Genomic DNA, 22,880 nt, shown 5'->3' on the forward strand with positions numbered 1-22,880 from the left:
CCTGATTAAGAAACATAAGAGCTGCCTTTTTGCGCCAGGCGCCTGACATTTGATAACAAAGCTACCCCTAATGTGGACTGGACAAACCCCTAAATGATTTAAGCTATTCACTAGTGACCATGCATTTTAGATCGCTAAGATAGAGCCCTTATGTCGTTAATTGCTACACACCTGGGGGCATTCTTTAATAAAAGTGAAGTGTAAGATAGCAAAAAGCTTTGCGTTGGGATAATAACACGCTTTGTGCCAGGTTTTGCGTCGTGAAAATAGGGCCCAAAGTCTTTCAATATGTGGCGCTACATCACATATAAGTCTCAAGGAGCTTGGTTAATGCAGCTTCTTAAGGCCAACATACCACAAACATTTTGTAATCTTGCGTGCATCGGTTAGCAAGGTTTTCACTGAAAACTTATTTCGGTCTACCCAGCAGTGCGGGAGAGGGAGGGGGAGTTTCAGTGTTCTGGGAATCTCAACCAAAAAAAAACTTTGTCCTTGCACATGTGCCCACCTGTGATTCAGTGTTCTGGGAATCTCAACCATAATTAATTCTTTTTGAGCATGGTTACTTGAGATTGTGTGAATTTCTGCAATGCATCCATGCTAGAATAATTGTTTTTCTCCCTTTACTATGGAGGCATTGGCATCTTCATGACAGAAGCACAGAAGAAGTACTACTATGCTATGAAGACACACAGTTCTAAGCCTCTGAAGCCTATACCAAGACCAAAGGTTGGTTATAAACAACAGTAGAAGCTTTCTATAATTTCTCACAAACCCTAGCGTATAAAAAATACAATTATCTGAGACTCTTTCATGTTCACCCAAAATGGTCACATCTTTACATGTTGTCCCTAGCTATGATACCAGCGGTGTAAGTTAGTAGAACATTTTTCATTTGTCTGACTTCATAGCTGAATGCCCATTCACTAGCTGGGCCTGGGCCGAGTGGTGAACTTTTATGATTCCAGACATTGCCTGTTCTCTGCTGTGGAATCTTTGTATTATTTTCTGCTGGGTGAGCTCTCTGTTCGAGAGCTACCTCCACAACTGCCAATTTACTCCATAGTATTACCATTTCTCTTGTACATTTAATCAAATAAGCAAACAAACAAAACATTGTCAAGTGAGAGAGCACAAACCTCTGTGATCTCTGATGTTTTTTTCTTGGACCATACTACATTTTCCCACAAGTTTAATGAATAAACAGTCTTGATTTTTTGTTTTATTTTTCACTGTTACCCAAAATGTCTTTCAATGCCATAAAAGTTATGTGGCATGACATAGCCAAAGCTTTGTTAGGTGATCATTATTATGCGTTTCCTGTGATGATTCCTGTCTTTGTATTTTGGGCATGCAGAACACATTCTTTGGACTTGTCTTTGACTTGGTCACCAACAAATTCTTCGACATCTTTATGATGGTTGTGATCATGCTCAACATGGTGATTCTAATGATGGAAACAGACAACCAGAGTGAGCAGATCTATGAGATACTTTACTTCGTCCACATTGCCTTAATTGTGATCTTCACCGTGGAATTCATTCTGAAACTGATTGGCCTCAGACAGTACTACTTCTCTAGTGGCCTGAATATTTTGGACTTTTTTGTGCTGATTATATCCATAGTGGGTAAGTGGAAATGACAGCTTAATTGCATAAAGAAATATAAACAAGATTGGGATAGTTCATAGTTGATGCATTTTATTTTTATTTCTTTTTTAAGGTGTTTTTCTGGTAGACCTCATTTGGAAATATTTTGGCTCTCCAGCTCTTTTTGGTGTGATCCGACTGGCAAGGATTGGTCGAGTTCTGAGCCTCATTCCTGGTGCCAAGGGAATTCGAACCCATCTGTTTACCCTGATGATGTCACTTCCTGCTATTTTCAATATGTGCCTTCTCCTTTTTCTCATCATGTTTGTTTTCTCTATTTTTGGCATGTTAAACTTTGCATATGTTAAGCGTGAAATAATGATCGATGACATGTACAACTTTGAAACTTTTGGCAACAGCTTTATCTGCCTTTTCATTATCACAACTTTAGCTGGTTGGGATGGATTCCTTATCCCCATGACCAATGGTCCACCCGATTGTGACCCTGATATGGAAAACCCAGGATCAGATGTAAGGGGTAACTGTGGAAGCCCTAGGGTAGCAATAGTCTTCTTATGCTCTTACATTGTCTTGTCCTTCCTGATAGTGTTGAACATGTGTATTGCCATCATCCTGGAGATCTTCAACAAGTCCACTGAGGAAAGTACCAACTTGTTGCCCGAGGAAGATTTAAAGCAAGCAAGAGAACGTGGCCTCCCGAGTCATCCAGAGAGCCTGGCGCAAGCACATCCTCCAGCACCCTGAAGTCCAGAATGAAAATTTTAGAGCGAGTCATATTTAGCTGGAATTATTTGAGGGTTAGTGTCACCAATTTATATGTGTGTACTGTGGTTTAAGTATTGGTGCACTGGAATATATGCATTGACATACATTGTCATACATATTGTAGTTAGAGGGTAACAATTACTTACTTACTTACTTACTTACTTACTTACTAACCAATTGGTCTAGTAGTGTAACAAATAAGACTAGTCATTTAAGATATGGATTTTAATCTTTTAACTTGTATTATTTGTTAATTTGTCTGGATCCGCTGGCGAGTCACACAGCTCCATGTGGCATCTTCTTTTTCTTTGATTTCTTTTTCTTTTTTTATTCTAGTGTTTGTAAATTGTCTGTATTTTCACATTTCATTTGTGAAGCGACCTTGGGTGTCTTGAAAGGTGCTTTATAAATAAAATGTATTCTAACCAAGTGTTATTGATCATATATTAAGATTAAAAAATCTATTTGGTATTGTTTATCTCAAAAGATCATTTTGGTATGATTTGGTATGATTGTCTCAAAAGATCATTTTAACTTAATTTAAGAAGACTTTAACTTATTTTAAGGAGTCTTATCAAGACAAATTTGCTCAACGCACTCGCAGACAAATTTGCTTGTTTTTAAGATGAGATGTCTTAAAATAAGTCCATTTTTTTTTTAATTAAGTCAAATGGTTTCATAAGAAAGCGCTAGGTAAGTCTCTTTATACTGAAAACAATACCAACTAGGTTTTTTTTTATCTTGATATAAGATTGGTTAGATTTTGTTAGATAAGCAGTTTTTGAAGTGTGCATTATGGTATGCATATTGTAATATATGCACTTACAGTATCAGGCTTATCTACAGATCATTATTCATATTCATTTTATATCATATACTGGAGGCTATGGATTTTTATTCAGATGGAGTTGTAAAAGAATAACTAGGCACAAAAATTGCTTAGTTAATTACTTAGTACTGGAACTTTGTTAAAACTGCAACACTATAAAATAAAATTGCAATTTAAAGACATACACCTCTCCATTTTGTTGAAATGAGAATGCATGTGATTATTTTTTATTTTGTTTGTCAGGTGGAGGAAATGTTATCTTTGGTATTGTCATACATATTTATGGCGATGATACTCAGTGTGCCTGTTTTATGTTCTTATTTTGTTTGTTCATCTTCCAAAACTTAAAATAAGAAGTCAATGGCAAAAAAGAAATACTCTTATTAATGCTCTTCTGAACTAAATGTGACGCATAGCGATACACGAAATATGGCCACCATTCATGTTCTCTCTGCCTACACCATTCCCCACTCTTGGAACATGCTATGTGTAAGTTAGTGTGTGAGTTTGCTTTTGTGTGTGTGTGTGTGTGTGTGCGCATGCGTTTTCATGCATGTGTGGCAGACTCAACATCCCCTTCTCCTGAAACTCTGTGTACTCTTGCTCATGGGCAATTCGGTAGGGTCAGGAGGAGTCAGGGCACCTCATTTAACTGGGAAAATACCATCAAGTTCCAGCTACTACCTACTAGCTAGCAACTTATTCATCGGGGGAATCTGGAAATAATTTCATCCGTAGACATATCAATTCCATTTCACAACTTAGGCAAAGTAAGCGTCACAGGGTGACTAGACTGGGGAAGGGGTGAAATAATTGTGGGTTGTGGGGGGAGTGCGGTGAACAGTCTGTGGTTGGGGTGAGAAGAGTCTTTGATGATGCTGTGCGCCTTTCGCCTCGATAGAGAGGAGTGAGGAACCGGTGATGCGTTGGGCAGTTTGCACCACCCTCTGCAGTTCTTTCCAGTCAGAGGCAGAGCAGTTGCCGTACTGTGGTGAGAATTACAAATGACATGGAAACAAAACCGAACTGAGATGTGTTAAGAAAGGGAGACGCTCCCAGGTTTATTACAAGCCGGCTCGGAGGAGAAACATGAAACAAGTTGCCTCAAGTCACCTCCCGAACGTTGTCCGTCACAGCCTTATATCTGTTAGTAGGTTCTTTGTCTGTTCCAGTGGAAAAGTTCAGACACGCCCCGGACATATGCGTGCTTAATTGGCGCCGACCACATATGGTGAAGTCTGGCATAAGACAAAAGCTGGGCCGTCGTACATGACAAAAGACTTGATTTGCAAATGGTCGAGGCGTGTCTTCACCACGCAGTTAATGCAAATATGAGGCAGACAGACTGATGAAGTTAGTCACATTTGTATACAATATGTTCTTACAAATAATTTTTACTACAGTACCATACTGTGACACAGTTGGCCTGAGGAGACAGGTGGACCTTCTTTAGTCCCCTCAGGAAGAAGACGCTGGTGAGCCTTCTTGGCCAGGGTGGAGATGTTGAGGGTCCAAGTGAGGTCCTCAGAGATGTGGACACCCAGAAACTTGAAGCTGGTGACATGCTCCACCTCAGTCCCGTTGGTAAGAAAGGAGGTGTGTGTGTGCCAGCTTTTGACTTCCTGTATTTCGGGGAAGCCATCAGGACCAGCAGCCTTACATGCATTAGTCCTGCTCAGTGCCGTACACACGGTGGGGGAGAGTGTGAGGGGCTGACTCTCTGCAGAGACCAGATCCTTGATGGCCACCTCTTTGTTGTCTCTGTCAAAGTGACCATAGAAGCTCATCAGGCAAGGAGGCATCAGTGGTAGGGGGGGTGGTGTTAGTAGGTTTGTAGTCTGTTATGGCCTGGATGCTTTGCCACATGTGTTGGGGGTCAGAGTTGTTTTAGAAGTGATCCTAAATCCTTAGCTTGTGGCTGTGCTTGGCCTTTTTGATGCCCCTTTTCAAGTTAGCCCTGAGCATCACCTGATCTGAAGGCAATGGTTTATAGTTTATAGACGCATAGTTTCAAAAATACACTTTTTGTGTTCATTCAAGTCTCCATCATGTTATGTATATCATGGTTTTGGCAGTTTCCTTCAAAATTCTCTGCTCTAAGGCATTTTGTTTACCATTATCTGTCCAACTGTCACATCCATAACGCTGGAACTGCCCAAGTAAAAAAAAGAAGTAGGCTGTCAAGTGTGCTGCAACTCTTTATTGGAAAATACCATACTTACACAGACATTGATAAGAGTACCTACTAAATACGATTAAAGAGTCAACTTTTGAAAATAAATCTGAATAAGTTACCATGGCCATAAGTTACCATCTGAACAACTGCTCATTGCAATGTGTTTGCAAATCCGATAAGTAATATAGTGAGTGGTTAAAAAAAGACAAATCCACATATTTAACACTGGACAATAATGGCTGATTCATTCATCAGAAGCCATAGCAAATACTTTTTTGCATAGCACCATTGTGAGCTTGTGTTTAGGCTTAGCTAAGCATGGTTCTTTCACAACACATTACAGAACAGCTAACTTAGGAACTCATCTATTCATCTATTCTTGATCGGATCTAAATCCGATTCCAGATTTCACTATGATCTGGGGATACCATTTAAAAATAACAATTTCAATTCAAACTAGATCTCCAGTGTGATGACACCCCCCCCCCCCCCCCCCCCCTCATAGTAATTGTTTTAAAAAATAAGAAAAGACAAATGTGCCAAAGTTGTAGAGGGTATAAAGAACTATCAGTGGATTGTGGCCATCAGTGTTGGGCCTGTTGGTTGGTGGTTTGGCAAGGTGTCCCTGGTCACCCGGCTGCTTTCAGAGGGTGCAGTTGGTGTCTGGGGACCTTCGGCACCTGGCCATGGTGATGAAGGTCTCCACGCGGTGCATGTCCTTGCGGAAACAGGCCATAAGGCGGTAGCTCTTGCTCAGGTCATTGTCATCCAGGGTCAGGTAGAAGTCCTCAAAGGGCAGGGGCAGAGAGTCATTGCCCTGCATGTCAGGTTGACCATTCAGGTAGGCCTGAAGGGGACAGCACACTTGGATTGGTTGGTTCACTTTTCTGAATTTTAATCATCGTAAATAAAAACAAAACAATGTTTGATTGTTGATTGGAATCTATTTGTGACTTTTGTCCACTTTCATGTTCATAAAAAAATACTGGATCTCATGACTACTATGTGAACTGTAATGTTTCCTAGTCTTACCCCAATGAGCAAGCTGACACCCATCTTAAGGTCGTTGAGCTTTTCTGAGATGGCGTTGGGCCCCAGGCTATTAAAAAAGGCCCCACTGAAAGCCTGGCTTGGGTATTCCCACGTCTCGATGAGCCGGAGCGATGTGCGGAGCAACCTGAGAACCTGCCAAGAGACCAGGGCATAGCATTCTATGGAGCAATTACTTTTAAGAGCCTCTCAACATCAAAGACTTAGAATGATGCTGGAGTTAGAAACCCAGTTATTTTATGTCCATACCACAGTCATTGTTCTCCTTAAGTGGGCCAGGGCTTTATATCTGTTTATGCGCCGCAACTTCTCCTACAGATTTGGTCATATGGCAATTTGACTATGCCCGCACGTTTGCCATAATCCCGTGCAATGGCAAATGACTAAATAAATATTTTCGAGATAGAAGTAGAAGATATCGTAAGCTATCACATGCATTGTGAAAAATATCGGTAAAGTAATATCACATATATATCTGAGCTATCGGAATTATTGTTAGACTGTCTAAATGGCAAACATCAAGGTTTCCATTCAGCTAATTTGCATATCATCGCATATGGCATTCATGAACATTTGGCTCAAGAATATGTACATCTGCGTTTTTTTATTATTATTTTATTTTCTACTGGGCTCCCCCTGCAGTTGCTAGAATGTATTTTAAGTACCACTCTTGGCTAGCACCCTTCCTCCTGGACACAATACATGTGGATTTGTTTACAATCTGGCAAAAATCATTCCCGAAGAGTCATGTCAACTTACAGTAAAAGTTTGTTAGCCATCAAAATGAGTTCAAGGCTTTTATATTAAATGTATAGTCAGCAATCGTCAAGGCCATAAAACATTTTGTCACATTCAGCAATCATCTCCTCATGACCGTTAACTGCCCGTGAGTAGGCCTACACTGTAAAAAAAAAACCCGGTCTATGTAAGCAGCCCAAGCTTCAAAAATTGGAAACAAACAAAGTGGGGGCAGCCTGTGCCCCAAACAAAAACTAAACATTTCGTGGAGTTTCTCTGGGAAAACTGAAAGTAGGTTTGAGCTGCCTCTCTGGCATGTTTTGTTTGGTCCTTAGCTAAAATATAATGTAATAATGTACGTTGTTTTGGACAAAAGTGTCTGCTGCTAATAAATATAAACATAAACACAAACAAATGCAACTTCCTGCGCAATCACTGACTGCACCTTTAAGGTACAAAACTTGCATAGGATGCATTTAAAGTGCGCCTAAAAGAGTTGGATGGAAACTCAGTCCTCCGTATGGGTAGAGCGAAGAAGACAGGAGACGTCCAAGCTACATTTGCCACCGGGAGAGACAGGATAACCAACAGGAGGTGAATGAATAAAACTGCCAACGTATATGAGTACACAACAACCAAATGTAATACGTGTAAGTGAAATCAATAGCAGACACATTCCAAAGGTGCTGTACTTAAGTCAAAGGTTAGTTGGAGTTGGAAGACATGTACGGTAATAGCAGATGAACAGTTCATCATCAAATGAACAATTATCAGGTACAAATGACATTCCTCAGAGTATTCTTTACAAAATATGTGTACACTCAAATACATCCTAACAGAAAATAAGCATTGCCTTCTATTTTTAAGTATTCCGTTTCAGAAAAGCCAAAGGCCCCACAAAGACACCAATGCTCTACAACAAATTTTAGGACATTGATTTATGTCACGCTCAACCATGCCCCCTAGCTAATTCTAAAATCACTGAAGCCCACCTCCTTGGGCTTATTACACACCTATAACAGACATCTGATTTAATTATATTATTTAATTATACAATTATGTCCCATGCCCTCCTCCAACTGCCGAAGACACATCTTCTGCCACATTAAGCATCTTCTCAAAAATGCTCTCTAGTTTCTTTTTTGAGAATTTATGCTATTTTTTACTCCATGTTGGGCCATACCAACAAACTTCTTTGGGATGGGCAGTGAGGATGCAGAGCTATAGTCGTGGTGGATTTGTGGCCCGGTGGAGTGACCGCTCTCTCCCCATCTCCTTCCTACCCTGACTCTGGAGCAGATGTAATTTAGCCTAAAGCTAACTCTGGTGCAATGCACCAAATGGTTACATTTATGTTTTAATTGCACATTGTCCCTTACAAATAAAATTTGATTTTTTTTTATTGATGTGGTTTAGAATTTCCCTCACTCCAACCACATTGTATATTCTGGTGTAAAGCTATACAGGCAGCACAGAGGCTGCGAGAGGCTGGTGGTGACATCCCCTGCCCCTTTGCTGGACTTACGGAGCTCCTCTGGGTCTCGTCCTTGTCACTGGGGGCTGGGATGTTGTCCGAGATGCAGTGAGATAGGGGGAAGATCCTACTCAGAGCCTTGCGGTCTTCCGGGAACAGGCTCTCCTCCTGCAGTAGAAAAAAAGCACAGAGATGGCGCTGGTGAACCCACTCATTTGTTTTTTCATTCACTGTTTTAACTGCCTGACTCTCTATAAAGAAAATAGATGAAGATCCTCACAAAGTCATTGATCATTCTCGCAGCCAACTGGTGCAGGACTTGCACACGAATGACAGCGTTGTTGAAAAGATGCTGACTATTGATAGCCACTGCACCATTTCCAGTCATACTCAGCAGCAGTAGCAGCAACAACAAGCTCCCTGTGCAGTACAAGACAGACACACAATATATACAAGATGTTAGGATGACTGTGAGTCAAGCATACTCAGTTACTGTTCAAAAGCACATAGATTAGCTATGATCATGCATCAGCTATGATCATGCACAAACATAACACACTCCTTACAGTAGGTCTTTAAAGCAACACAATGTCAGAATTGATATGTATACCTTGATGTCAATTTCCAACACACTGGGTACCTTTAGCATCATTTTTCAAAGTGCAAAGTAAAAATCTATAGGACTGCCATGTATGTTGAAAAGAAGTACTACAAGGGTACTCAGTGAGTTGAAAAATAATGAGAATGGTAATTTTCCTGCATGATACACCAAAGTTACATGCAATAGCAGGCGTCATGGACCATTGCAATGACATCCCTAATATACCGTCAGTGCACCATCAAAATGAGTTTGAAGCCATTGTTTTAAGCAAAATCACTACATAATGTTCCTTTCTATGCAGCGTCCTACTAGAAATCATGCTCTGTGTGAAGCACAAAATCTTCAGGCCTTAAAGTAGAAGTTGCACTTTGGCCTGATATCTGTAAACTTTACAAATTTTGGTATACAAAATGTAACTATAGATTTACGTTTCAACGGTTCAAGTTTTGAACTATATAGTTACATAGAGGCAACTTTCTTACCTTTAGTCATTTCTGCAGGTGAGGATGGGTGTAGGATCTTCTCTGTATGAAAAGTGTTGGTGAATTTGTTGTCATATGTCTGAAGTAAAGCTTTATATACAGGTGTTACTCATGCATTAATTGATTACAAGGGGAAACGGGAGATGTTCCATGATGCTTATGATGTTTGTCTTTGTGTGTGTGTGTGTGTCTGTGTGTGTGTGTGTGTGTGTGTGTACCTATGTTGCTATTATGCATCTTGCATGTTATTTCTTGATATACTATTCATCCTAGGTATCTTGGCATGTGCTCCTTAAGCCTTTAGCCACCAGGGTTAAAAAAAAAACTACATTGGATTTTTACATCAAAACATCAAAAAATTATTTTAAACTTGACTCTATGGGTCTTTCCCATAGAGTCAAGAGGCAGTAAACATACACATAAACACACACATACACACACTAACGCACACACATGTTCAATATACTAAAACCTTAAATAAGACTCTCTGTTTGGCCATCTTTTAGCAGAGTGAACACTACAAACAAGCAGGTCTGTTGGGGTCAGTAAGATCACTTTTGCCGTATTCAATGTCTGAAGAGAGTGTTTTCCGACCTGATCAGGAGAGGAAAACAGATCAAATTTAGTTTTCCACTGTGGACTATGCAAGCTGTCTCCCATTCACCTACACACACAACCATCTGCTGAATATTTAGATTGGACTGACACTGGGATAGTTACAGAAAGTTATCTAAGTGGATAGGTTCAGGGGAAAAGTCTTGATCAATTACAATAATACTTTACATATTTTGACAGCACATTTTATTAACGGTTAATAACATGTTTTATCCTGTCTCAACTAAGAATGACTAATTGAATTTGAGAATGAAACAGCCCTATGAAGACCACATAGGAAATTAGAGTTATATTAAATCAAAATCCTTTGTATTTCAAGGATTAGGTATGGGACACCAAGAGTAACATTCAGTGACTGCTTACTGTACATGTCATACAGTAGGTGCAGGGGCAAGATGGCCTGGGCCCCTGCATAGACAGTCATGAAGGGCAGACTAAATTGTTTTTACCCTATAAACATCTAGGCCTACAGATTCATGTGAACAGAGGCCCGATCATTATTATTGTTTTTAGGGGGGTGGGGAAACATGGGGACCCATTAGGACTGCCTATGTAGGGGCCCAGGATCTTGTGCTACACCCCTGTGTTGCCTCTGATTCATCTCTCAAAAAGTGGACTCTGCCAATTCATGTTCTTACTGTTGTCTCTGAGGTGATCCATAATGGTAGATGCGGTTCCTTCATATTTTTGCATATTGAGCAAAATAGCCTAGATCTATATCCTGTGAAAGTCGCTACTTTGGAGTCAAACTTTGTACCTTGTGCAACATCTTGCACTAGCTACTGACACACTGATTTAGAATTTGTGGTTATAGGTGCACATTTAAACTTTCTGAGTTTGTTTGAAGGTTGTTAGAAATTAAGTAAAGAAAATGATAGGTGACTGTAACTCAAAGCACACGTTAACTGCTCGTAGAACTTACGCATATCGTAAATCTATCGTAAAAAGATGCGTGTGTAACTCAAATGATTCGCAAGTCTATGTGTAATGTAGACAAAAGACAAAATTTTTAAGACAAAAATTACGACTGCCTCAGACCATATGTAACGCTGTCGTAAGTGAACAACCTAGGATAGCCTACCGGACTGTCGCTTGCATTCATGCCAGCCCTTGTCTTGCATTATCTTCACCTCTGTTATTTTAGCAAGCATTCGTTCCATGGCATTCTTGCCATTGATTGTTGTGTCTTGCGTGCTCCTCATCGCCCAGTTATTTTAAGTGTTTACTTTTACTGTTTTCGCGTCCCAAATGTTCTTTCTAGAATGTATCATTGTGTTTGTAAGCTTAATAATTTCATTATCCTCAAAAATATGTGTGGCCCTAATACTCTGTCTTATGTAAGTCGATGAAAATGTCAAAAGCAAATTTTTCCATAAAGACCTAGGCCCCGTTTACACGAAGCGAAGGCCTCTCATTTACACAAAAACCCCGTTTTTATCACAGAAAACGATTATTTGTAAAAACTCCGGCCAAAGTGGAGATTTCTGATAAAGCCGGTTTTGTGTTGTTGTATCAACTGAGAGAAACGGGGTTTTAGGTTCTCAAACGTCACATTATGCGCCAGAAAATGCTTAACGTCATGTGAGCGCCTTATGTTTACAGTTTGTTTGGCTACTGATCATTGATGCTATTAAGGTGGTACTCATTTTTATGTTTGTGCAAATGCTTTTGGCCCAGAAATAGGAAGTGATTTGTAGCTGTTGTTGCTATTTTTTCGGGATTCTGATTGGCTAACGTGGGATTGAGCTTCTCCTGCCACCGACAGGTTTGGAATGCTCTTAACAGCATTTATACACGGGGAAACTTCTCTGAAAACTGACAGGTGTGCACAATGTTATTTTTGAAAATGGAGAGGGTGAAATGTCCGTTTATGAAAATAGCCGGCCATGTATAAACGTAGCCCTAATTGATTCATGAAAAGGCTGCAATTTCCCTCTCCTTATGGCTATGGTTCAGAGTGGAGCAGAGGGCAATAGAGATATGATCGGTGGGGCGTGTTAAACATGGAAAACTGTCTTTTTATGCCTATCGTTATTAATGCCTTTCTTTGTTGACAATAAAGATCATACACTCAAATCAAAACAACCACACACAAACAAATGAGATAATAATAATAGGCCTGCATATAAAATTAAACTAACTAAACTATTATCATTTGAAAATAATATTCTAATGTTGTTACCATTTTTTTGAGGCGATGGGGGACATAAAGTAGGGAAGGACAGTTAGCAGCTTGACCAGAGAACAAGTCAGGGTATCGTACAACCTGTTATGGCTGCTGTGCCTTGGCCTTGGCAAATAATGTAGGTTTTTAGGTTTTCAACACTGAAGACAGATGAAACTAGTCTTTGGTTGGTGAATGAAGTCAGAGTATATTGACACTGTATTTTGATTATTGTTTGATAATAATTAATACCTTTAAAGGAGCTATATGCAGTTTTTGAGCTTATGTAATTGTGCATTCAAAACAACTCAAATCGCACAGAATTCTACACTGTTCAGCAACATGTCACACAATGAGAAATAACAAGCAGCAGCGAGGTGCTGGAGGAACAGAAATCAGTGATGCTCCCTCAGTCTCAGAGACTCAGAGACTCCACCCTCATTAAATAAACGGCGCCCTTAGCTAGCCAAAGAGTGTACCACCAGATGGTTAATCTGGTGGTTAATATTATCAAGAGCTGTTCACCTCACCATACTGAACAACGTATATAAAATGTTTAGCTTTATTTGAGTGAAGTGGCCATGTGTTAAAGAGACATGAAAGTCAGTAATTTGTATTGCAAAGCTTTATTGAATAATCTAGAACAGATACACTAAAGAGTAGGCAGTGAATAAGTTAAAGAAATATTAAAATAAATTAATTTTTTTACATACACACATGGAGCTAAATCATGGGAGCATGGAGACAACTCTTAAAAATGTAAAATTTGTTATGGTGTGCATAATAACATGCTTTTATATTCTAGTTGTTAGTAATTCGATTTCAAAATCATGCAGATCAGTAGGGTTTCTCAGGGTAAATTGAAGAATTGCATTTCAACACTGACACCAAATATTTTAAACCGATGAAATCTAACACTTCTCAGGTAATAACCAATCCACTACGCTTGTCTCACATATAGACATGACTGCTCCCGGAATTAGAGAATAAATACGAAAGTGACCATGCTTGACAGGCTGGAAAGATGCAGCCAGTCTACCCCCCCCCCCCCCCTAGGGTAGCCCTAGGGCAAGCACTCCTTGGGGGACACACGGCAGTGGGCGACCCTAAGGAAGGTCTCCACACGGTGGATGTCCCGTCTGAAGCAGGCCATCAGAGAGTAGATCTTCCCCGGGGCACCATCATTCAGGTAAGACTCGTCAAAGACTGCAGGTGCCGATAAGTACTCCTCAACAGTGGACTGGCCAGTCAAGTGCTCCTCAGGTGCACAGAGATAAAAGCGAATATAAATGCAAGAACAAACACAACACAAGACCACAATGGAACAGAACAGAAAAGAGCACAACAAAACAACAGAATAGAAATTGAAAAAAGCAGAAGAGAAGATGAAAAAACACGGTGAACTAAATTGATTAAAACAGAAGAGAACAGAATTTCTTATCCACAGGTATGAAACCTCACCTGTAGTTAAAGAAAATACTTCTGACAGAATATTCCATGTGTCATCCGCCAATTCACCTACTGAAGATGGTAATCCACTAATGATGAAACCCATGGAAGCTAAGTGATTCAGGCTGTGCCCATGCATCGTCATGCTTTGGGTATGTCTCATTCCATGATATGTGTCTTACCATGATAATGATGCGGAGACCCATTTTCAGATCAGTGAGTCTGTCTGTGATGGCGTTGGGCTTCAGGCTGTTGGTTAAGGTTCCACTAAAAGCCTGGCTGGGGTACTCCCACGACACCAGTAGCTGGTAGGAGATGCGTAGAACCTTCAGTAGCTGTCAAGAGAAGCAAACAACACATCAGCCTCAGGAAAGGCCAGGTGTATGTGTATGGCTCCAAAAGAGCGAGCCATTTTGAACGAATTGTTAAATGAGAAGTATAGTGTTTGTGAAAGCAACTGGAAAATCCAACAGAAAAACTGTAAACATCATTAAAAATATACCAGGAGGATTAAAAAAAATTAAAAAGTTTTAAAAAAAAGTATTTTATTTTCTGTTCTTCATCAAGGCATGAGGTATTGTATGCTTGAGTTCAAATTTCTTCCAAATCAAACCACTTCCTAAACACTTTACTTCAGGTTAGAAATCAGCCTTAGGTAAATTTCAACTGGTCAGGCAGTCAATTTAATTTAAAGTATAAGTATATATACTCTTTTGATCCTGTGAGGGAAATTTGGTCTCACCATTTATCCCAATCCGTGAATTAGTGAAACACACACAGTGAAGTGAAGCACACACTAACCCGGAGCAGTGAGCTGCCTGCTACAGCGGCACTCAGGGAGGTTAGGTGCCTTGCTCAAGGGCACTTCAGCTGTGGATGTGGGCATGGGAGAGCAGTGCTCAACCACTTCCCCTACCCACATTTTTCCTACTGGGGATCAAACCGGCAACCCTTCAGTTACAAGCCCGAAGCCCTAACCAGTAGGCCATGGCTGCCCCAAAAAATTACTGTTATATTCCTTCTTAATCATTTCTGAAAGATTTATTTTACTCAGTTATGTTGAGGCTGGGATTAATGACAGTACAAGACAAGACTGCAAATCGGACAGGAAACTCACGGTACTCTTCTGAATCTCCTCCCTGTTGGTTGGGGCCTGGATGGAGTCGGAGAAGCAGTTGGACAACAGGAAGTTGCTGCCTATCTCTACGCGGTCATCAAAGTCCAGGCTGTTCTCCTGGCCACAGAGAACATTTGACAGGAAGTTAAGATTAAGAGGTATTGTTTAGCCCCAGATGTGAGTTTTGCTGAAAACTCACCTTAATTAAGGCTGAAAGGCTCTTAAAAGGCTCTAACCAATACACATAAAAGTACAGTTGAAACACACAATCAAGGCACATTAGGTGAGATTTATTTGGAGCTCTGTACAGAAGTATTGGAATAGATGGAGAAATTGACATCAATTCATCCTTATAAACTAATACCTCACTACCCAAGAGGGCTTCATACAGTACTTTCTAATATTACACTGCCTATCAAGGATAGCTGACGATACTGGTGATAGAGGATACATTCTAAAAAAAATATTTTCTCAAGACAGGAAAACGTACAAAGTCGCTGATCATGTTCACAGCCATCAGATGCAAGGACTTCATGCGATCTGCCGCATGTCTGAAGAGGCGCTGATTCTCTGATGGTTCCACGTGGCCCATAGAACTGAGCACCAACAGAGCCGGCAACAGCAAACACACTAACAGACAAACAGAAGGAAAGTTAGAGATCCTGTACATTTGAAGATGAAGAGAAAGGAGCTGTGTCAACAAACGCAAGACGAATAGAAAGTAAACAAATAAACAGACAAACAAAATAGTCTGATTCAGAGAAACCTCTTCTACAATACATTGCTACTGCTGTTTCAAATGATGTGAAAACAGAGTAGAAATATTTTTTGCACCTCACAGGCTATAGAGATGGAGAGTTACTTTTCCCCAGTGGTGAGTGTGCTTACCTTTGGCCATTGTTCCTTGTGATAGGTATGGTGAGGATCTCTCTGATGATCTTTGGTTTAGCGTGCAGTTGTATATATACGTGGTGGTTCAATGTATTAATGCACAGTTATGGGATGCAACAAGGGATTTAGTGACATTTAGTAAGAAGTATGGTTATCCATGTTAATGGACATCTAGACAACATACAGTGCATCAGTATTATGCATCCTATTTTAGGATGACTATAATTGGATTCCATGACCTTTGAAGGGCGTTGTATGTTTCTAAAAACAAACTGGTGTTTTGTTGGATGAGTGATGAAATAAAACATGGGTTCCTGAAAGATCTCTCTTAAAGATCCCAGACATTGCCGACCTGTGATTGTCCACCACTATCTAAACATGTTAACATTCAGGTTCTGTTGCATACGTACAACAGTACCAACAAAATAAGTTTAACACTCATGCACAAGTCTACTTTTTACTGTAAAAAATAGTAATTTGCTTGCTAGTTAACTTAAATTCAGTGGCACAGAAAAAAGCTGTCTAGTTTTCCATATTCTCATCAAAACAACTGTTGTCACCCTCTGAATCATTTGAGTGGCATTTAGCCATCTGACCATCTGAACACCTAGTTTATTTACGTGTGAGAGTAAGGGGAGAATCAATGACTGTTACAGGTTAGTGTATTGTGTCATGTCCAGCAGAAAGGTTACTCTCTCCATAATAATGACAGGCAGACGTCCATGGGCAGAATGTGTCAACAGTAGTGATGGTGCGTGTGGGTGTGTATGTGTGCGTGTGCGTATGTGTGTGTGTTTACAGTTAAAGGAATTATCCGGAGTAAAATGCACTTTAGATCGATTTACGGATGATTGGGGGTACATACGTTGAGTTGACATCAAAATCATGCCATTCGGATGTGTTTTGAGAAAGTTCGATTGTACCGTTTTCAGTCACAACTCGTAGCCTGGAAGTGAGCGGGGCATTTCAATTGCGCCGCTACAAAACCCTATTTTTATACCTCTTCTACAGTTCCAAACAACATAACACTTACGTGGTAGTGAGTAGATGGTCCCTTAAGCCAAACCGAAGTATCCCGAGGTCTTTATGTGGTCGAATAGAGAGTCCAGGGCCCACTTCCCCGAAAGCATCTTAAGCCTAAGAGCGTCGTAAAGTCCCTCTTACGAACTTCTTAAGATTTGCCGACTGTTTCCCGAAACCATCTTAGCTTAAGAGCGTCGTGAAAACACTCATAGATCCCGAGTACTCGTTACCGGCTAAGAGCGTCTTAACAGTACTTCTCACTGAGGTCACCAACAGGACATACAGAGGAATTACAACTTAGAATACATAATCCAATTTACGTTCCCATTCTTTATTGTGTTTACCTGTGATGAATCAGATTTTAGCGTGCAAAATAGCCTACAGTTAATGGTCATAATAATGTGATGAAAAGCGGACAAAAATGCAATCAAGTTATGAAACGAGACGTTGCCAGAATAGTTTGACATTATCTTTGCTAAGTGAATATTTTATTAGGCCTATGAGGTAAAAAGCAGAGAAAGCAATATGTGGTTTAGTCTGTAGTCTACTGCATCAAAATCTAAGCCTACACATTTCCTCTCTTTCTTACTTGACTTCTTTCTTATGTTCAAACGTGTTCTTAAGTGACACCGCGAAAAATTATTCTTTTTATTATTAAATTATTAATCTTAAAATAATTACAATTATTTATGTCTCTGTGTGGTATATAACCTACTTGGGATGCTTACATGCAGATGTCAAAGTGTTTCTATTTTCGTATTGATGTGAATTAATGTGTAGATCCGAAGTTTAAATGGTAGGCCTATAGCTGTGACGTGCAGTCACCTGACATCACCGTCAAATCAGAGGATATTTCAGAACTATTAACGTGGACAGCTCCCCTTAAGAGCATCTTAAGAGCAGTGCACGCGCATTCACGCTACGAGCATGTTCGGGAAACAGTCGGAAAAACCAAACGAACGATCGTAGAAAACCCTCTTCAGAGCGAGTCTCCGTCGTTATCGGGGAAGTGGGCCCAGAACGAATTTCATCAAGCCAGTACCTTTCCGGAAATGTTGCCATCTTTGCCGCCATCTTTGCCGCCATCTTCAGGGGAAAGTCCGTAGGAGTCTTATTGCTGAGTGTGTTGTAACACGCTCTGGAAATTCACAATTTCGTCGCCGTTTTTAAAAAAAAAAAAAAAAAAACATAGTCCAGTATTTCTTTCGAAATTGAAATGAAGTTGTATGGACTGGACTATGTTTTTTTTTTTTTTTTTTAAACGGCGACGAAATTGTGAATTTCCAGAGCGTGTTACAACACACTCAGCAATAGGACTCCTACGGACTTTCCCCTGAAGAGGCAGCAAAGATGGCAAAATTTCCGGAAAGGTACTGGCTTGATGAAATTCATTCTGGACTCTCTATTCGACCACATAAAGACCTCGGGATACTTCGGTTTGGCTTTAGGGACCCTCTACTCACTACCACGTAAGTGTTATGTTGTTTGGAACTGTAGAAGAGGTATAAAAATAGTGTTTTGTAGCGGCGCAATTGAAATGCCCCGCTCACTTCCAGGCTACGAGTTGTGACTGAAAACGGTACAATCGAACTTTCTCAAAACACATCCGAATGATATGATTTTGATGTCAACTCAACGTATGCACCCCCAATCATCCGTAAATCGATCTAAAGTGCATTTTACTCCGGATAATTCCTTTAAGAACAAAATTATTCATACCCCTGGCAAATATTGATTCAATGTTGATTTTCTCTTTATTGATATGTTTGTTGAAAATGACACTACCACATGTCAAAAGGTTGTAAGACAATGTGGTAGAAACATTGAATCAAAAAAAGAAGCATTTTCATCTTTTTTAAAATTTTTATGAAATATGGCGTGTCCAAAATTATTCATACCATTTTTACTCTCCACATTGTGGATGGTGTTTTGGTGGTTGAAATGTTCACTCCATCTCAAAATGGATCACTTGATCATCTTGGATGCTGATCATGGATCACTCTTCTCCAAACATGCACAACTCAGCTAAACCTTTATAAGGGCACACCTGGACAAAGAATTTAGCTTTCGCTGAATTCTATTTGACCCAGGGACATGGCCTGAGATTGGCATAAAAAAGCATTAAATTCCAATGACACCATGTCCATTTCAAATGTGGAGGTTAGAAAAATATTATTTTGGGATGTTTTTCAACCAGGGGGACCTGGTGACCTTATCAAAGTAAACGGTAACACTAAAGCAAGAGGCTACACTGAGATTCTGGAGGAAAAGATCAGGCAGTGTGCAAAGAGACCTGCCCCAATAGGCATCATTGGTTAGAAATAAATGTTTAACAGAGAACAATGTCATATTTTAGAGTGGCCCAGCCAGAGTCCAGACCTCAATCCGTCAAAAAAGTGAGCACAAGGCCAGAGTGATGGTAAATAATCGAAATAATCGTTCCTGCCTCAAAACCCAGATTGCAGCTAAAAAGGTGCGGTCTACAATCATTGTGGAGACATGGAGCTGCTTGGTACATATTATGAACCATTTTGAGAGCTTTGATTGCAAATAAAGATGTTTCCAGTGATTATTTTAAAAGGGTATGAATAATTGTGGACACGCCATTTTTCATAAAAATGTTAAAAAAATATAAAAACGCTTATTTTTTTGATTCCATGTTTCTACCACATTGTCTTACAACCTATTGGCATGTGGCAGTGTCATTTTCAGTCAGAACAAACATATTGGTCAAGAGAACAACATTAAATCAATATTTGGCAGGGGTTTGAATCATTTTGTTCTTAACTGTATGTGTGTGTGTGTGTGTGTGTGTGTGTGTGTGTGTGTGTGTGTGTGCGTGTGAGTGTTGGTGGGCGGGGCAGCTTCTTTCCCCTTGGATCTCTGGTGATCCATGCTTCATATTCACCACGCAGAGGTGAATGCAACACCACAGGGAGATCATAGGAGTTAATCCTCAAGGTGAAACAACATAATCTGATATGTTTACCTCAGGCTGCAAAGGGCAGCCATGACTGTCTGTACAGCAGGGAATAATTTAAGGTGTGATTAGACACATGGAACTTTTTGTGATTAGACACATGTATATGTACATGAACTCTGTATTTTAGTTGATATATGTGTCTGTACGTGTGTATGGCTTGTTTTTTGTGTTTGTTTGTGAATGCCTGTGTGTGTGTGTGTGTAGGGGGGTATTGTTCAACTGTATTCAGTATTTAATAATACTGTACTGTACAGTAGAAAAATATACAATAGAAAGTAGAAGAAGAAAAAAACATACTTTTTTTGTTGTGTAGTTATGTTTATGAGTCTGTGTGTGTGTGTGTGTGTGTGTGTGTGTGTGTGTGTGTGTGTGTGTGTGTGTGTGTGTCCTGTTGAAGTATGTGCTATTGTGTGTGTCCTGTTGAAGTATGTGCTAGTCGTAACTCATTCAGTCCTCACTGGCTTTGATCAACACGACTCGGTGGCTTTAGAGCAGGAAGTGCAGGGAAAGAGAAGCCTGGTGGTAGAACCAGCACCCTCACACCTGCTCTGTCAGGTCTTTGCCACCTTCATCCACTGAGCTCAGTTCCTGGAAGGAGACAGGAGTGGAGGTGTGGTGTCTGTTCATGCCAATGTTATTTTATGTCCTATCCTCCTGAATGTATAGCGTCAGAGGGTAACACTGAAAGAACCTCAAGGGAATTTTCATTGGACTGTTGGTCTTTTTTTATGCCTGACTTGGTACAGTACTTTAAAAATGTGATCAATATCTGACACAATACCTAGGTCGTATTTATTCACCCTCACAAGATTTTATTTATGGATATTAGAAATATGAATATACTTAATCGACCTTTTTGCATAGACAATAGCCATTAATTGTCCTGTAATGTAGAAGATAGTATTATTCCAGTGTTTCCAGTGCTATCTGTTTTTCTTTTTGTGGATTGTATCCACTTTACATTCCACTGAAGTTTTTAAGATCTCCATCTAGTGGCCAATTTGAAACATTACTGTTGTACACCATAAAACAATCTCACAGCAGTTTGGCATTTCCTTTATTACGGTAAAAACCTGAAGCACCAGTATCTTTGCAAACACTTTTACTCAATCATTAAGACAGCAGCAGTTGCAAAGGTATAATGTCAAATGTAAAAAATGACATTATTATAACATAATAACTTGACATGGTCTGACAGCATATGACAGCATAATAATAATGTCACATGAATTTGTTTCTTTGGGTCTTTTGCTGCCTTAAATGTGTTATCAGGAGGTTTTTTCACTGGATTGTGTCTTTAACTGCCTGTCTGTGTCTATGCAATCAAAGAACTCACATCAGCTGACAGAGATATGATATTTCAACAAGCATGTGAATCTTAAGAAGATGTCTCTGTGACTGCGAAAGGTTAAAGGATAGGATGCAAATAGTTCTTGCAAATAGTCCCTCCGAAATCAACAGGTGTCCAATAGTTGTCATGACTCAATCATCTGTCTTTCCATTCATCTTTCTCTGTCTTCCCTCCCATGTCAGTGTGCAGTCCAGGGGAGCCAGGGTAGACAGCAGGACGTCCAGGAAGGCAGGGAGGGACGCATCAGAGTGCGGCTCAGTTACTTTCTTCCTGCTGGCAGGGGGGGGGGTTCAGCAGCTACTGTGTGATGGGGTGGGGCAGGGCATGGCAGACCAGAGCGATACAGAGTCATCTACCATTGACACACATAGACACACACACATACTGTACACACAAAGAAACATATACTCACATGTGCACACATACAGCCACACAGATACCACGCACTCTACAAACACACACACACACACAGAGAAACATACTCACACACATTCGTACAGACACACAAACACACACATACACACACACACACACACAAACATCCATTCACACACATACAGTATTGTACAGACACATACACATACACACACACTTCCGTTTGCTCCTATCCCTCTTGGCAGGCCAGAGGGGGTGCCAGCCAGGAGGTATTTGAACAGTGAGTGGGGGGGTGGAGGGTAAACCAGGCATGCGCTGGCACACATTGACACCCACCGCATGTTCCAGGGGTTCCTGAAAGCTGTGCGGGGCGATACCCTTGACGGAGGGCACCGCCTGGATTAGAGGGGTCCCCTTGTGCTCGTGGTGGTGCGGGTGGGGAGGTAGGGAGGGAGGGTGGTAACGTCCCAGGGGTGGGCACAGGTAATCACCCTGGCATTTCCTCGGCTAATGAGGGAGGAAGGGGAGAAAGGGTAGGGGGTATGGGGCCTCCCCACCCTCCAGCTGCCAGCCCTTAAGGATGAATGAATGCTTCAGCAGACACAGGAGCTGTGGAAGCCATGGACTGGGATCAGAAGCATTCTGTGAGGAAGAGTTAAATCTATCACAGACACAGACACACACACACACACTCATATACACACACACACACACACACACACACATACAGTATGCAAGTTGACACAAGATCAATCAAACCGTTTCATTAGAACACTTTTAAACTCACATATATACAGATCCATTTACATACCACACATGTACCCAGTAACACTCAAACACAGAAAACGAGCACACACTCCCCTTCTCCAACACTTCAATACTAATGTATAGTGTCCTTTTAAGACGCTACTGTGACTACTATTTTAAACCACTATCAAGTGACCCTCTTATTGCCGTCGGAGCCTGACACTTCCGCTGTTGATGCTTCGTCTAAAAAAATAACAAAACACTTTGAGCTTCGTGTTGGACCCGGGACATGCCCGGTGTCAGTTGCCCTAATAGCAAACTTAGCACACAGTTATTTTGCCTCCAGATCCAATGTTAGTTCGACAAGATTTGTTTACCGTCTCCAGGCGCTGAAGGAATCAGTTGATCAAGTTTCAGATGCTTTTGCTCTTTATGAATGA

General features: G+C 40.5%; 2 protein-coding genes across 2 annotated transcripts in view; one reads left to right on the forward strand and one right to left on the reverse strand.

Moving 5' to 3' along the window:
• Positions 1 to 3,386, forward strand: part of LOC143102350 (sodium channel protein type 4 subunit alpha B-like) — an 81,947-nt gene extending 78,561 nt beyond the window's left edge. Inside the window, exons 24-26 of the mRNA XM_076265880.1 lie at positions 628 to 729; positions 1,358 to 1,628; positions 1,723 to 3,386. Of these exons, the coding sequence (XP_076121995.1) occupies positions 628 to 729; positions 1,358 to 1,628; positions 1,723 to 2,354 (1,005 nt within the window). The 3' untranslated portion in view covers positions 2,355 to 3,386. The remainder of the gene's footprint in view (positions 1 to 627; positions 730 to 1,357; positions 1,629 to 1,722) is intronic.
• A 2,637-nt stretch (positions 3,387 to 6,023) lies between these two features.
• Positions 6,024 to 15,968, reverse strand: gh1 (growth hormone 1). Its single transcript, XM_076266698.1, has 9 exons — positions 15,959 to 15,968; positions 15,561 to 15,700; positions 15,071 to 15,187; positions 14,136 to 14,288; positions 13,597 to 13,762; positions 8,923 to 9,062; positions 8,694 to 8,810; positions 6,413 to 6,565; positions 6,024 to 6,227 (listed from the first exon to the last, which is right to left on the reverse strand). Exons 1-9 carry the CDS (start codon positions 15,966 to 15,968, stop codon positions 6,024 to 6,026), a joined length of 1,200 nt encoding a protein of 399 aa, XP_076122813.1.
• Positions 15,969 to 22,880: the final 6,912 nt, after the last annotated feature.

The sequence above is a fragment of the Alosa pseudoharengus genome, unplaced genomic scaffold (genome assembly GCF_046254945.1).
Source record: "Alosa pseudoharengus isolate Yale_2024_CS ecotype anadromous, Long Island Sound unplaced genomic scaffold, YU_APseudo_1.1 YU_APseudo_1.1_scf_4, whole genome shotgun sequence".
NCBI classification, from domain to species: domain Eukaryota; kingdom Metazoa; phylum Chordata; class Actinopteri; order Clupeiformes; family Clupeidae; genus Alosa; species Alosa pseudoharengus.

What these genes read in the sequence shown, in the direction of transcription:
- gh1 (XM_076266698.1), bottom strand. An exon ending in AGGAGATTCAGAAGAGTACC is followed by an intron (nt 14,289 to 15,070) that starts GTGAGTTTCCTG and finishes TTCTCTTGACAG; the next exon opens with CTACTGAAGGTTCTACGCAT. An exon ending in GTCTCCGCATCATTATCATG is followed by an intron (nt 13,763 to 14,135) that starts GTAAGACACATA and finishes TGTGCACCTGAG; the next exon opens with GAGCACTTGACTGGCCAGTC.